The 13,068-nt window shown below is 28.2% G+C and overlaps 1 protein-coding gene across 3 annotated transcripts in view; it reads right to left on the bottom strand.

Moving 5' to 3' along the window:
• LOC100162653 (protein daughterless) overlaps positions 1 to 9,953 on the bottom strand; it is a 35,934-nt gene extending 25,981 nt beyond the window's left edge. The window contains exons 1-3 of one of the 3 annotated variants that reach the window (XM_016808434.2): positions 9,642 to 9,953; positions 8,041 to 8,084; positions 7,611 to 7,742 (exon numbers count right to left, since the gene is read on the bottom strand). In XM_016808434.2, coding sequence (XP_016663923.1) covers positions 7,611 to 7,742; positions 8,041 to 8,084; positions 9,642 to 9,723 — 258 coding nt within the window. In that variant the 5' untranslated portion in view covers positions 9,724 to 9,953. The remainder of the gene's footprint in view (positions 1 to 7,610; positions 7,743 to 8,040; positions 8,085 to 9,641) is intronic. The other 2 variants (XM_016808438.2, XM_016808436.2) reach the window with 2 other exon arrangements.
• Between the last annotated feature and the right edge of the window lie 3,115 nt (positions 9,954 to 13,068).

Here is a 13,068-nt window from a genome sequence, read left to right as displayed (position 1 = left end):
CAAAAATAAAAAAAAAAAATAAATAAACACACATCATTGTAAAATCAATACATTCATCGTTCCACTCAGAATTTAATATAAATACATTCATCGCTCAGAATACTACAATATTTTCCAAACTTTTGAAATGTGTGATCTTCAATTTTAGACCACTCAATTGTATACTCGGCAGAGCCCTAAAAGTCCTGAGATCAGATCTGGTATATATTGTATATACCGGAGTGTCATAGACTGTATAGAAATACAGAATACAATACAAAATATAGTCTTAAGCAGTTGAGTTATGATAATCTATACGCCATAACAACAAACATTCAAATAAGATACTAAACATGTGTTGGTAGTAAATTAATTTATTTGTAATAACTTAAAAACAGTAAAGGTTATAAAGTCAAGAAGAAATTTAATTGAAAAAAAAATCAATCAAACTTAAAAAATCAATAAAAAAATAAACGGCAACATTAATATTTATAACAGAAGTACAACAACTATTACAATTTAAATATTTTTTCATAAAAAAATATTATTACACATCAATTATAGTTGAATGACATATTATCAGAAAAAAAGGTATATTAAAGGAAGTATAACAACTCATCCAATCCAATGTTGGGCGAACGTCTGAGACTCTGCCCGGTGAGGAATGCCAACTTGTGAGCCAACTTGTGAGCCAACTGACATGGAGCAAGAACTCGAACTGTACCCTAGGAATGATTTAATTTCTCGAAAACAGATTTTGCGTAAAAATTCCCGTTTTTCCTTAATTTTTCTTTTGTTTTTCACGGCGCTTTTGAAAACTATTGGAAAAATTTTACTTTTGACCCCCCAAAGTACCAACTAGATTCACTTTCCTATCAGAAAAGGTACTGTTGAAGAAAATCCAAGCACTTTTACTGTCCTAAAACGTGATGACAGACACAAAAATAAAAAAAAAAATAAAAAAACACACATCATTGTAAAATCAATACATTCATCGTTCCACTCAGAATCTAAAATTGTTATAGCTATCAATAGTTCAAAAAAATCAAAATATTTTGCCAATATATTCGGTAAGAAAATTTCATGTACCTACCTATATACGGTTATTATTTTATTATACATCGATTTTGTTGAAAATTGGCTTTGCGTAAAATTCTAATTTTAGATTCTGAGTGACGTGATGAATGTATTGATTTTACAATGATAACCTATATTTTTTAAAATTTTTAAAATTTTTTTTTTTTGTATCTTTCATCACCTTTTAGGACAGTAAAAATGCTTAAATTTTCTTCAACAGTATCATTTCTGATAGGAAAATGAATCTAATTGGTACTTTAGGGAGTCAAAAGTAAAAATGCTCGTAGTAGTTTTCGAAAGCGCAGGGAAAAAGAAAAGAAAAATTAAGGAAAACCCGGAACTTTTATGCAAAATTGGTTTTCGTTAAAAACGATTTTGGTTTTTGGTATAACTCTAAAATAAATGACCGTAGATACATGAAATTTTCACTGGTTGTTTATATAAGGTAATCTATACACGATGAAATTTTCAAAAAATATTGATTTATTTTGAACTGTTTACGGACATTTACAGTTTCTGAAATTGTTTTTTTTTTCAATGAATGTCAATAAAAATTTATTAGTAGGTAAAAAACTTGAAAATTTAATACAAGACTCTTATATATTGTTCCAATGACATTTGTAAAATATTAAAAATCCAGTCGCAATTTTTTTTTTTATAACAAGCATTTAAGTTCGAATTTTGACAAAAGGCGTAAAAATCACGAAAATTTGCAAATTATTTTCAGTTAAAAATTCCTAAAAATTATTCTTTTTAAATCTAATATTTTAAAATCTAATACAAGATTCTTTATAAAGTTATAATCTACCTTTATCCACAAAAAAATGTCTATAAAAAACCAAATTAAATTTTTCTGAAAATATTATTTGTTGGGCCAAAAATCGTCAACATTTAATACAAAGGATATGTATATAATGCTTAAATAGCAGTTGAAAAATATTAAAAATACATAGTCACATTTTTTTTTTATAATCATTTAAAGTTCGATTATTGACAACATTTATCTAATTTAAAATTTAAAAATTATTGTATAGTCAAAAATGTTAAAAATGTTCAACTTTTGTAGCTAAGGATTGAAAACTTTTAAGTATTTTCCACGTAAATAAGTTATTCTGTAATAAAAAATCTCAAAAAAATAAAACTACCTATAGTTATTTTATCATTTTTAAGTAGGGTAATTGGTCCCCCCCTTTAATCACGCCATCCCATCTTATATACTTGTACCCCCCTATTACCTATATTGTATAAATTATTACAGATTGTATAAAATATAATATATTCTTTTTTTCTAATAATAATAAAAAAAAAGTTATTTTATGTTCAAATTTGGAGGAAATTACATATTATTAAATAACCAAGAATAACGATATTAGTTATTTTGTTGTAATTTTATAATATTTATGCAAATTACCGACTATCGTATTAATAATAAGTAATAACAGTATAAATATCCACACCGACAAACCGACACCGCACAGAATCATTTTTCGTATACAATGATATTATATCATTGAATTAAAATTTAATACCATCCATTATACAGTGACCTACTTGAAACCTACTGTACAGCAGAGCGACATCCACACCTTTTTTCCTTAATTTTTTTAGTTTTTAACACGTTTTTGAAAATTATTCGAAATTTTTTACTTTTATCCCCTCCCCCCAAAATACTAACTAGATTCACTTTCCTATCAGCAAAAAAATGCTAAAGTAGAAAATCCAGTACCAACATCGTTTTTCTCCTCTCAGAATCTTAAAAAATAACTTAAATAAGAAAATAATCTAGAAACTAATATAATAGGTACATATTATGTGTTATATAACTTGATATATTAACTTCAAACGTCTTAAAAAATGTACCTTCTGTTATTGTATAATATATAAATGTTAAGTAAATAATAGACAAAATTTAATTTAACGTAATTTTTTTATATGTCTTATAAAATATTTTGTGGGTGGGTGGGTGGGTAGAATAAAATCTTTGCTCCTTGTGTGGAAATAGTTTCCCAGACTTGAGTAGTATACCGAATACAGTCTTAAGTATTCCGAATACTTTTTAAATACTTTTTTTTGAAATTATTCAATACGGTATTTTGAATACAAAAAGATCGGTCAGTCTACATTTTTGATTTTTTGATTTACACTTCTCCAAAAAATGGAATATGAAATTTTTTTAATTACTCTTTAATAATACAATAATTTTAGGATTTTGGGGGATAATATAAAATATGTGGACTGACCGATCTCAAGTAGACTTGACGACAAATTCAAATCTGTTTTCAGAATTTTTATCGCTTCACTATATCAATAGGTACATTGGTACGTTGGACAAAAAATACGTCTAAATTCTTATGTTGTGCGTGTGTTAGACAAAGATAGGAAATCACCGCCACCAATCCCCATAATATCGATACCGTCAATACGGATTTCGGTAGATACGGCAGATAGCATACGACACCGACAATTTGTTTTAAGTTTATGGGTACTTGAAACTTCTAAAGTATACTATTATATATCTATGATAGTACCACAGTTTGTTGTTAATGTATAACGCGTTACCTAATGGATATTGTGTTATGATTAATTTGGAATTTATTATTGATACCTATTATAGGTCAATTTTTTTTTAATACTATAGATAAGTATACCTATAATAGGTATGTCTAATACCTAGCCTGACAAACCGTCTCCGCTCAGAATCACTTTTCTTATACAGTGATATTATATCATTGAATTCAAATTTAATAGTATCCATTATACAGTGACCCACTTGTAACCTACTGTACAGCAGAGCGACATCCACTTACCCATCTTTTTTTCTATGAATATCAATAAATTTTTTTTTGTTGAGTAAAAAAGCGTGAAAATTTAATGCAAAGCTCCTGATATATTGTTACAATAGCAGTTGAAAAATATTAAAAATACATAGGCACAATTTTTTTTTAAGCTTTTAAAGTTCGAATTTTGACAAAATTAATCAAATTGAAAGTTGAATAATTATTTTGAAGTCAAAAATGTATAAAATGTTCAACTTTTATATCTAAAGATTGAAAATTTAAAACAAGATTCCACGTAAATAGGTATATAAATTACTTTGTTCACAATAATAACATCAAATATACTTAATAATATTATACGCTGTCTGGCCGTCTTCGCTCAGAATTGTTTTTCATATACAATGATATTATATCATTGAATTCAAATTTAACACTATTCATTACAATGACCCACTTGTAACCTACTGTACAGCAGAGCAACACCCACTTGCCCACCTTTTTTTGTTATTTTAATAAAGAATAACCGTAGACTTAAAATGTTCAACAAATGTTTATATATTTATGCATTTTCAAGACATGATCACATTTTTAAAATATTTTACTCTAATTGAGCTATTTATGGATAATTTAAATGTTTGACTTAGGTAGATTAATACAATTTTTGTTAAAATTAATGAAACTTTAAGACAAGGTTTCTCATACGTTTTTCGTACATAAATTAAAAATATGGAAAATACTTAGTCACAATTTCTTTTTAAAGACGTTTGATTTTAAAATATCGTCGAAATTGCGAATTATTTGGTGTATGATAAATATAATTAAAGGCTGAAATACCGTTTTTAATCGAAATTTTTTTAGATACAATTTTTTGTCATTGAATTCATTCAAATTTAACGTTTCCATTAGTTACAGTGATCTACTTAATAACAAGGTAGGTACACTCGACACCTAGGATACATTGTAACGCGAATACCTATGTTTTTAGAAAAATTACTAACAACTAAATTAAGAAGAATGTGTTGTTATAGATTATGCTATAACAATGAATTTACCTATTATCAAACTTAAAATTCAGAAAATTATATGTGTTTAAAAATTAAACGTGGGCTTGTTTACGCTTTTTTGCAAGTTATATGAGTATGTAAATTATTACAATTTAAAAATGCTTGTATCTCGCTTTAAAATGTAAATATCGTAAGAAAAGCTATCACAAACACAAACACAAATAATGTTTTTAACTTGAAGTTTGATAATAAGAGAATTCACTCTAATACTTAAACTTATGATACAGAGTTGATTCTACTGAACTAAAATTGTCTATGGTGCGCATGGGTATAAAATAGAGGCAACAAATAGTGAAGCGAAGATTTTTTTAATTTGTACTCAGTAATCTGTATCTAGTTTATAATTTTATCGACGTACAATGACTTTGAAAAAATATATCGGAAGTAGGTGTATACATTTTTGATTATTATTCTTGATACAACATCAACTACTAAGGTTATTACTTATTAGCTTAAAAAAATTACGAAATAAAGATAATTAATATAATTTAATTATGTTACATTGTTACACAATTAAACAAACAATGTAAATGGTTATATACCAATACTTTTATATCATGTTGATTGATTTTAGACAAATTAAAATTAGTTAAAATAGATCAGAGTGATTTCTGCATCACGGAACAGAGGTTTTGTCTTCACCGCATTAAGGATTTAAATTTTAAAAATATCTAATAGGTATAAAGGAAGATTTTAAAACTTAGACATTTTTGTTAGGAAATAGAATTTTAATTTTAAATATTTTTTTTTTTTATATACAAAACTGTTGTGCTAAATTTGAACTAGATATTTTTAAAAAACGTAAATTAACATTTTCGTTTCTTTATAGTCGAAACTTAGAATCTCAAATATTATAGTACCTACTTTAAATTGCCTAAGAATGATGTGAAACCCGCATTTGTTGTTACCATCTAGCAAACAAACGAACAATATACCAAATTTGAGTTCAGCGGAACCAATTTTGAGTTGATAGCTTAAATATAAAAAGTAAATTGACCTATACTATCAAACTTAAAAGTTAAAGATAAGAACATTATCTGTGTTTTTACGAGTCTACTCTTCAATTTTTAAGTTATAATTGTGTAATATATTAACTATTTTTAAATTCTCATAAATCGAATAAAAATAAAAATATGGTAAAAAAATTACGTGTAAACACGGTTAATCTTATATTTTAGTTGGTCGAATTCACTCTAATATTAAAACTAATAAAACAAAATTGAATCTGATTAGTAAAAACTGAACGTAAATTTCCTGATGTACGTTAGGCGGACACAACATTTCGTCTTGGACAATTTTAAATACTCATATGTTATTAATATAAAAACATCGATAGTTTATGTATATACAATTTAATATCATTCACTCGAATAAGCTTGCTAGTAAAAGTTCAACAAATTTTTTAATGCTTTAATTACTTTTTATCAAAACGAAATTAATAATTTAATAATTTCTAGAGATTATATAAAAGATTTAATTTTTAAGAAAACTCCATATTGTGTAAGTTATTATTTGGTAAATTTAAATCTAATACTATCACTTATATCACAAGGTGTAACAAATGGTGATCAGTAATGTGACCTACGAATATGTGTTGTATTAAAAATGTTTTAGGTACTTTTAAAAATTATTTAAAATTTAAATGCAGTGTTAGAAATTTATTATCTACCTATGGCTTTAGTTTTTAACGTTAAAATGTTTTACAACAATTTTCCTATAATAAATGTTCACACTTCAGAAAAATTGTGTATCAGCAAAAAAACGCAAAATTAATGTAATTTGTTAATTATTTTTTAAAACTATTTCCGTTCAACTGTTCATTTGTATTTATTACCACAGTGACTCTAGTATCATCAAGCTCTAAGAAGTGGGGAGGGGTGATTCATACAATTTTCGCAATCTGAAATATTCAGCTCTATCTCAAATCTGCATTTTGAGTATTTTTAACTTACTATTTATTGTTTCTAATTTACAGAACAACAGTGTGCTTCCCTGTTAGGCTACCAAACGTCATAATATTAAGTGGAAATTAGATAATATCTCAATGTTAACTTCATAACATATGACCAAACGATATGAACAAATTATTTCAAAAAAAAATCTACTTGTTTATAACATGCAATAATAATTATTATATAAACTAATAAAAAATAAACCAGCTAAACAACCACTAGATCTAAAAATAAAGTTCAATATGAATACACATATCTCAATTATTCTTAAATAATATAATAAATTAGGTTTTTGTTTTAACAAAAATAATTTACAAATTTTACAATTACTACTAAGCTTATCTATATTTTGTAGTTATAAATATAAAAAAAAATTAATATTATGACCACATTACCTAACAATAAAATTGACTAAATATAAAAAGTTTGCATAAAAGGAAAATTAATAGGTATTTATATTTTTATTTCGTAAAAACTTTGAAACTATTAGACTAAAAAGCATAAATGGAAATATAAAATTAAAACTTTCAAATAAAAGTAATGCAGATAAATGAAATTAACAATATATATATAGATATTCATGCAAATAAATATAAAATATAAATAGTTTTGATCTCTGGTATATAAGCAGATTAATAGCTTCTATTAATAGTTAGAAATGATAGTAAGATGTAGTTATAAACATGTACACCTAATATGTACTATAATTAAAAATATCTCCTAGGTAAAAAATATTAACATTTTATGTAACAATTTATTACCTCTCTTTTTCTTTTAACTGCAGTACCAGCAGTAGTTGTTGGAAGAGGCTTACGTGGAGTATTACCAAATGGAAAATATGGAGAATCTGGGCTGAAAGTTTCAGGGCCAGATGCAAAATTATTACCATATGCCTAAAACAATATTTAATAAAAAAAAAATATATCTTCAGATCTTCTTGTATCTTATTTATTTGTCAATTAAAACTAAATAGTGAAGTACCCCAACCAATAATTAAAAAAAATATTATTTAGTATTTTAGATTTGAAATAAATTATAAATAACTTACAAATCATAATTTTTAATAATTATAACTAATGGGAAAAAAAGGTAAAATGATGAAAGAGGAATACATGAGGAGGATCACTTAAAAGTTATTACTAAAATATTCAAAAAAGAATGTACAAAGTAACAAGTGACAAATTAACATACCATTCCATTTTCTATATTGTATGGTGGCTGAAATCCAGATTTTTCTGTAACAGAAATAAAAACACAAGGAATAATTAATAAGCAATTTTAATTAACTAGGTACACATTATACATTTTAATGATAAACGTAGGTACAATAAAATATTCAAATTATTTAAATAATGATTTTATATTTTAACTTGATAATAGGTCAATTGACAAATAATCCAGTTTCGAATTGATTGTGATACTAAATAGTAAGTTTTTAAATATTGTGTAGTAACAACTGAATTGGCTATTAAACATTTGTGAATCCATTATCTAACTCATTAGGTACATTGTATATATTTATCTATGGAATTAATAATTTAATACCTAAGGTAATTAGATATTGTTTCATGAAACCGGATATTGTAAGTTACATTCAAAATATTTAAGGCTAAGTTTACTCAACCAAACTTATAAATTATTTGATTATCTACAAATAAACATTTTTCAATAAATTATACCTAAATAAATCTGAAATTAAAACCGATTTTAAGTGGTTTTTTATTTTTGTAAAAGATGCGAAATATAAAAAAAATGTATAGGAAAATTTTTTTAAAAAATAACCATACCAATATTGTACCATGAGTAAAATTATAATAACACTGTAGTAAAATTAAATGTATTTCGAAACACAAAACCTAAAGGCTGATGAATTTTACAAACTCTAACAATAGGTACCTACAACATAATTTTAAATAAATATACCTAGGTAAACAATAAAAAATAGTAGAAACGTAACAAAAATTTAAACACCTAATGATGATGTTACCCAATCGATTTTTTTCTGAACATTTCAATAATATTATGAACCTACTTATGTGACAATTAAATATTTATAATATAAATGGGTTAGGTACCTAATATTATTTGTACAAATTGGTAACATGAATGAAGCTATAAGTCACAATCAATAAAAAATATGGTTATGAACGTAGGTATGAATATGGCTAAATATATTAAACCATGGGAATGAATATAAATTATATGATCGGAAAAGGTTTGTGAACCAATTTCATAATTAAAAAGTATGGACTTCAAGAACAATAATTAGATGATAATTAGTGATGTGCGATACAATCCTAATATTGGGTTTGGATATGTTTTCACCATCACAATCGTATACAGAGTTAATCGTGGAAATAAAATAATGACAATTTGAGTACAATATTATAAAATAGGAGAGTGTTGTAATCATAACCAACATATTAATACGAAATGGACGAATCGAATATTCTCATCACAACATACGTCGCTCGACCAGCGTTTACAACCTAAGTAAATGATAAATGAACGGGTCAAAGTATTTCGGGACATGTCCAGCCTGGACGTACCGAGGACCGAGCGTAGTCGTGTTGCCACAAAAGAAACGCGTCGCATACGGGAATAATTTCGGGACACATCGACGACGACGCGCGGACGTACAAAAACGCGTCGGTCGACGGAAAGTCGGGGGGCGATGTAATGGAGATAAAAAAAACAAAAAATGAATTATACAAATGGGCCCGGAACACGTCCAGCGAGTCCGTACGGCTTTACACCACCAGCCCCAGCGGCAATAAAGTAACGACACCAACCTGGTTGTTTATTCGCGATCTTGTTGAAGCAGTTCTGGAACACCTCGTACAAGTGCATCGGTTCGTCGTCGCTTGTCGCCATTTTGTGATTTCTTCGATATTACAAGCCCATCGGATTGAAAACATAACACGACGAACTTTCACGGATCATAAACATGCGAACGGCACTGCGAGACCAACATTGCCGTGCGACATAATGCCCGTGTACGCGGAAAGCGTCAGATGTCAGATCGTATCATACTATCCGTAACCACGGTGCAAAAAACACAAAACCGAAAAACCCTCGGCGGCGGCGTCGGCGGCGGCGCTGTCCCTACTCCCCACTCACCGCTACCAGCTGCCGTTGGCCAACTCGGCGCGACCGGTGGTGGCCGTACGCCGGGAAGCGGTCGCGGGGTGAAGAGGAAGCGGGCGGTTTCCCCCTCTCGCGTCGACAGCCCCCTCTGCGACGACGAAATGACGCAGTGCAGACACCGACGGAACACGGCTACTCTTTGGGTCGACCAAACACGGTCTCCCGTACGTCCGTTGACTGATCGCGTTAGCTCTAAAGAGTAAAGCTTGCTCCTCGGTCACTCGGTTCGTTCCATAAGTCGCAGCTAATGTTTTATTAGACTGTGTTATTACTTATTACTTATTGGAGAAACCAGTGGTAGTGTCGAACTTCATGATTTTCCGGGCGAGGTTTTGTTTGTCCATTACCACATAATTTCTCGTTCATAAAAATACATTGTTAGTCACAATAACACGTATATTATTAGTCTGTTTCCATTCTCCGAAAATGTACTCGTGTCCAGTGTCACCGAGGTCTTTTGAAACGCCCATGACAATTGTATTTTATACCTAATTATTTTCAAAACTAAGGAACCCACCCAGTGGCGTATTTAGGAATTTGTTATGGGGAGGGTCCAGATAATTTCAGAAAACAGAGCCGTGGGGGGCAAAGGCCTCCCACACCAGCCCAATTACTCTATATTAAATAAATATACCATATTTATAAGACGATTTAAAATTTCAAGGTTTTAATTGGTATTAAATAATAATTATGTACAAAACAAATTTAAAAAGCAGGTAAGTGGATGTCGCTCTACTGTACAGTAGGTTACAAGTGGGTCAATGTATGATGGATTGTATTACACTTGAATTCAATGATATAATATCATTGCAAAAGGAAAACGATTCTGAGCGGAGATGGTTTGTCAATCTGGATATTTTATATTGTTGTTATTTATTATAGCCCGTAAGTTGAATTAATATTGAAATATATTTTTTGTTTATATTCTCTATTTTTTTTATTGTCTATGATGATAAACAGTGCGTTAGAAATTAAAATCCTATTTTTAGAGGTTTTTTGTAATTTGTCGGTGGTTTTTCCCGTGACATTAAATAACTATTGAGAAAATCAAAAAATGACCTGCTTAAAGTACCATCTTAATTCAATTTGCTAAAAGATAAGATAGGTACTACATATTGAAATCAAAGCACTCCTTCTAGTAGAAATTTTGTATACAGGATATAAAAAAAAAAAAATAATATAATAATGAATTGCAAATAGTAGATAAATGATATTAAACCTATTTACAACTATTTCATTGGTTGTGCTTTATTTATTCGCAGCTATATGGAATTGGTTGTACTTGAAGCGATCTTAACTCTTAAGAGGACGCCACACCCGTATGTGTTGTCTCTGTCTCACAAGTACGTACCAAAGCAAATTTACACTCAGCAGATAACGTTTAGCTCTGTTAGTTTAAAGATTAGAGTGAATCGACCTATTATGAAATTTTGATAGTAAAAACATTATCTGTGTTCGTATAATGGTTTTTTACGATTATATTCAGTTTTTAAGTAAGCTCATATTGATTTATGGGTATTTTTAATTTACGCTATATTATATTATATACGCGTAAATTGCTAATAAATTGATCTATGAACTATCGTAAAAAACTATCATATGAACATCGTACACAGATAATGATGATCTTACCATCAAGTTTCATAATAGGTTCAATCGATTCACTCTATTTTTAAACTAACGTGATCTACTGAGCGTACATTTTCTATCATGCAAGATGGAGTCATGGAGACAACACATGAGGATGTGGAGTCCTCTTAAATCTTAATCATCATTATTGTATGTCATATGGAAACAATTTATAGCAAATTAAAAATGTTTTGTATTTTTTATCCAAAATGTAGTTTTTATTTTTAAATTTTTCATATTTTTTGAATGACAAATAGTAATTTGTCATGGTTTTGGTTAATTTGGTTTTGGTTTTGTATTCGAAAACAGTACCCTGCAGTGTTGTAAACTATTTTAGTAAAAGTATTCAAATACTTTTTATTTTGATGTACTTGAATGGTATTCTAAATACTTTTTTTATTCTTTTAATAAATTCTTAATTTATTTATATTTATAATTTTTGTTTAATAAAAATACCATGCGTCGCGGTCGTGGCTATGCTTCAAGCCTTCAACGTTATAAAATTATTATATATTTATCATTTATGAACAATATTCGATGTCGGTTTTCGTCGATTAATAGCTTAATTAAATTTTTTTTTTTTCATGAAACATATTATCGTTGACGATGATCGAAACGGTGCTTCGGTACCAGTATTAGATTATAAAGTCAATTTATTGTTACTAATTATTAGTACTACCTATTTAGTATTGACCAAAAAATTTTTGAAGATTGACAAGACTTTAATGTAGATAATATATAGTCGTAAAGACGTTACCGACGTGGCGATGTATCGAAATTATAAATAGTATACCTACGATCGACAAAACAACAAAATATGATAAATAGTAGGAACTACATTTTTTAAATTACCAATTAAGTTTAATCTTAAAACGTTTATAATATATAAATATGTACAAAAATTAAATTAAATACTCAACAAACAGCAAAACTAGAATTTTTTTTTTAAAAAATGCAAAAGAAGAGTTTGAGTGTTCAGTTCTCTTATTTTATGAAACGGATTCTGGACTTGAAAAACATTGCCAAAAAATAATGCGCTGTGCATTAAAATTTAAAATCGAAGCCCTAGACTATAATAAGTATTTTTGGTTCAGTTTAGCGGAACGGATCACGTTGGTGGTAGGTCCACTAGTTCCCAAGATGTTCTAATAGAGATATTAATTATTATTAAATATTAATAATCGTAATAATCTAACTAACGTAATCACTAACCTATGGCCATGTCGGTCACTAACCACAATTTAAGATAGTATCTACCATGATAAAATTTTATAAGTATTTTGTTATTTTATCATGGTATCTACTATCTTAAATCTTGTCACTAACTAATGCGATAACACAGCCCGAGTACAATAATAATGCGCTGTTCTGTTGAATCACACTGTACAATCGTATGTTAGTAGCGAGATCAAGATCAGATTGTGACGATTTGGTACACATTTT

Source organism: Acyrthosiphon pisum, chromosome X (assembly GCF_005508785.2).
Source record: "Acyrthosiphon pisum isolate AL4f chromosome X, pea_aphid_22Mar2018_4r6ur, whole genome shotgun sequence".
Classification (NCBI taxonomy): Eukaryota; Metazoa; Arthropoda; class Insecta; order Hemiptera; family Aphididae; genus Acyrthosiphon; species Acyrthosiphon pisum.
Note: the sequence above shows the minus strand (reverse complement) of the source record. Positions and strands in the feature narration are given on the sequence as shown.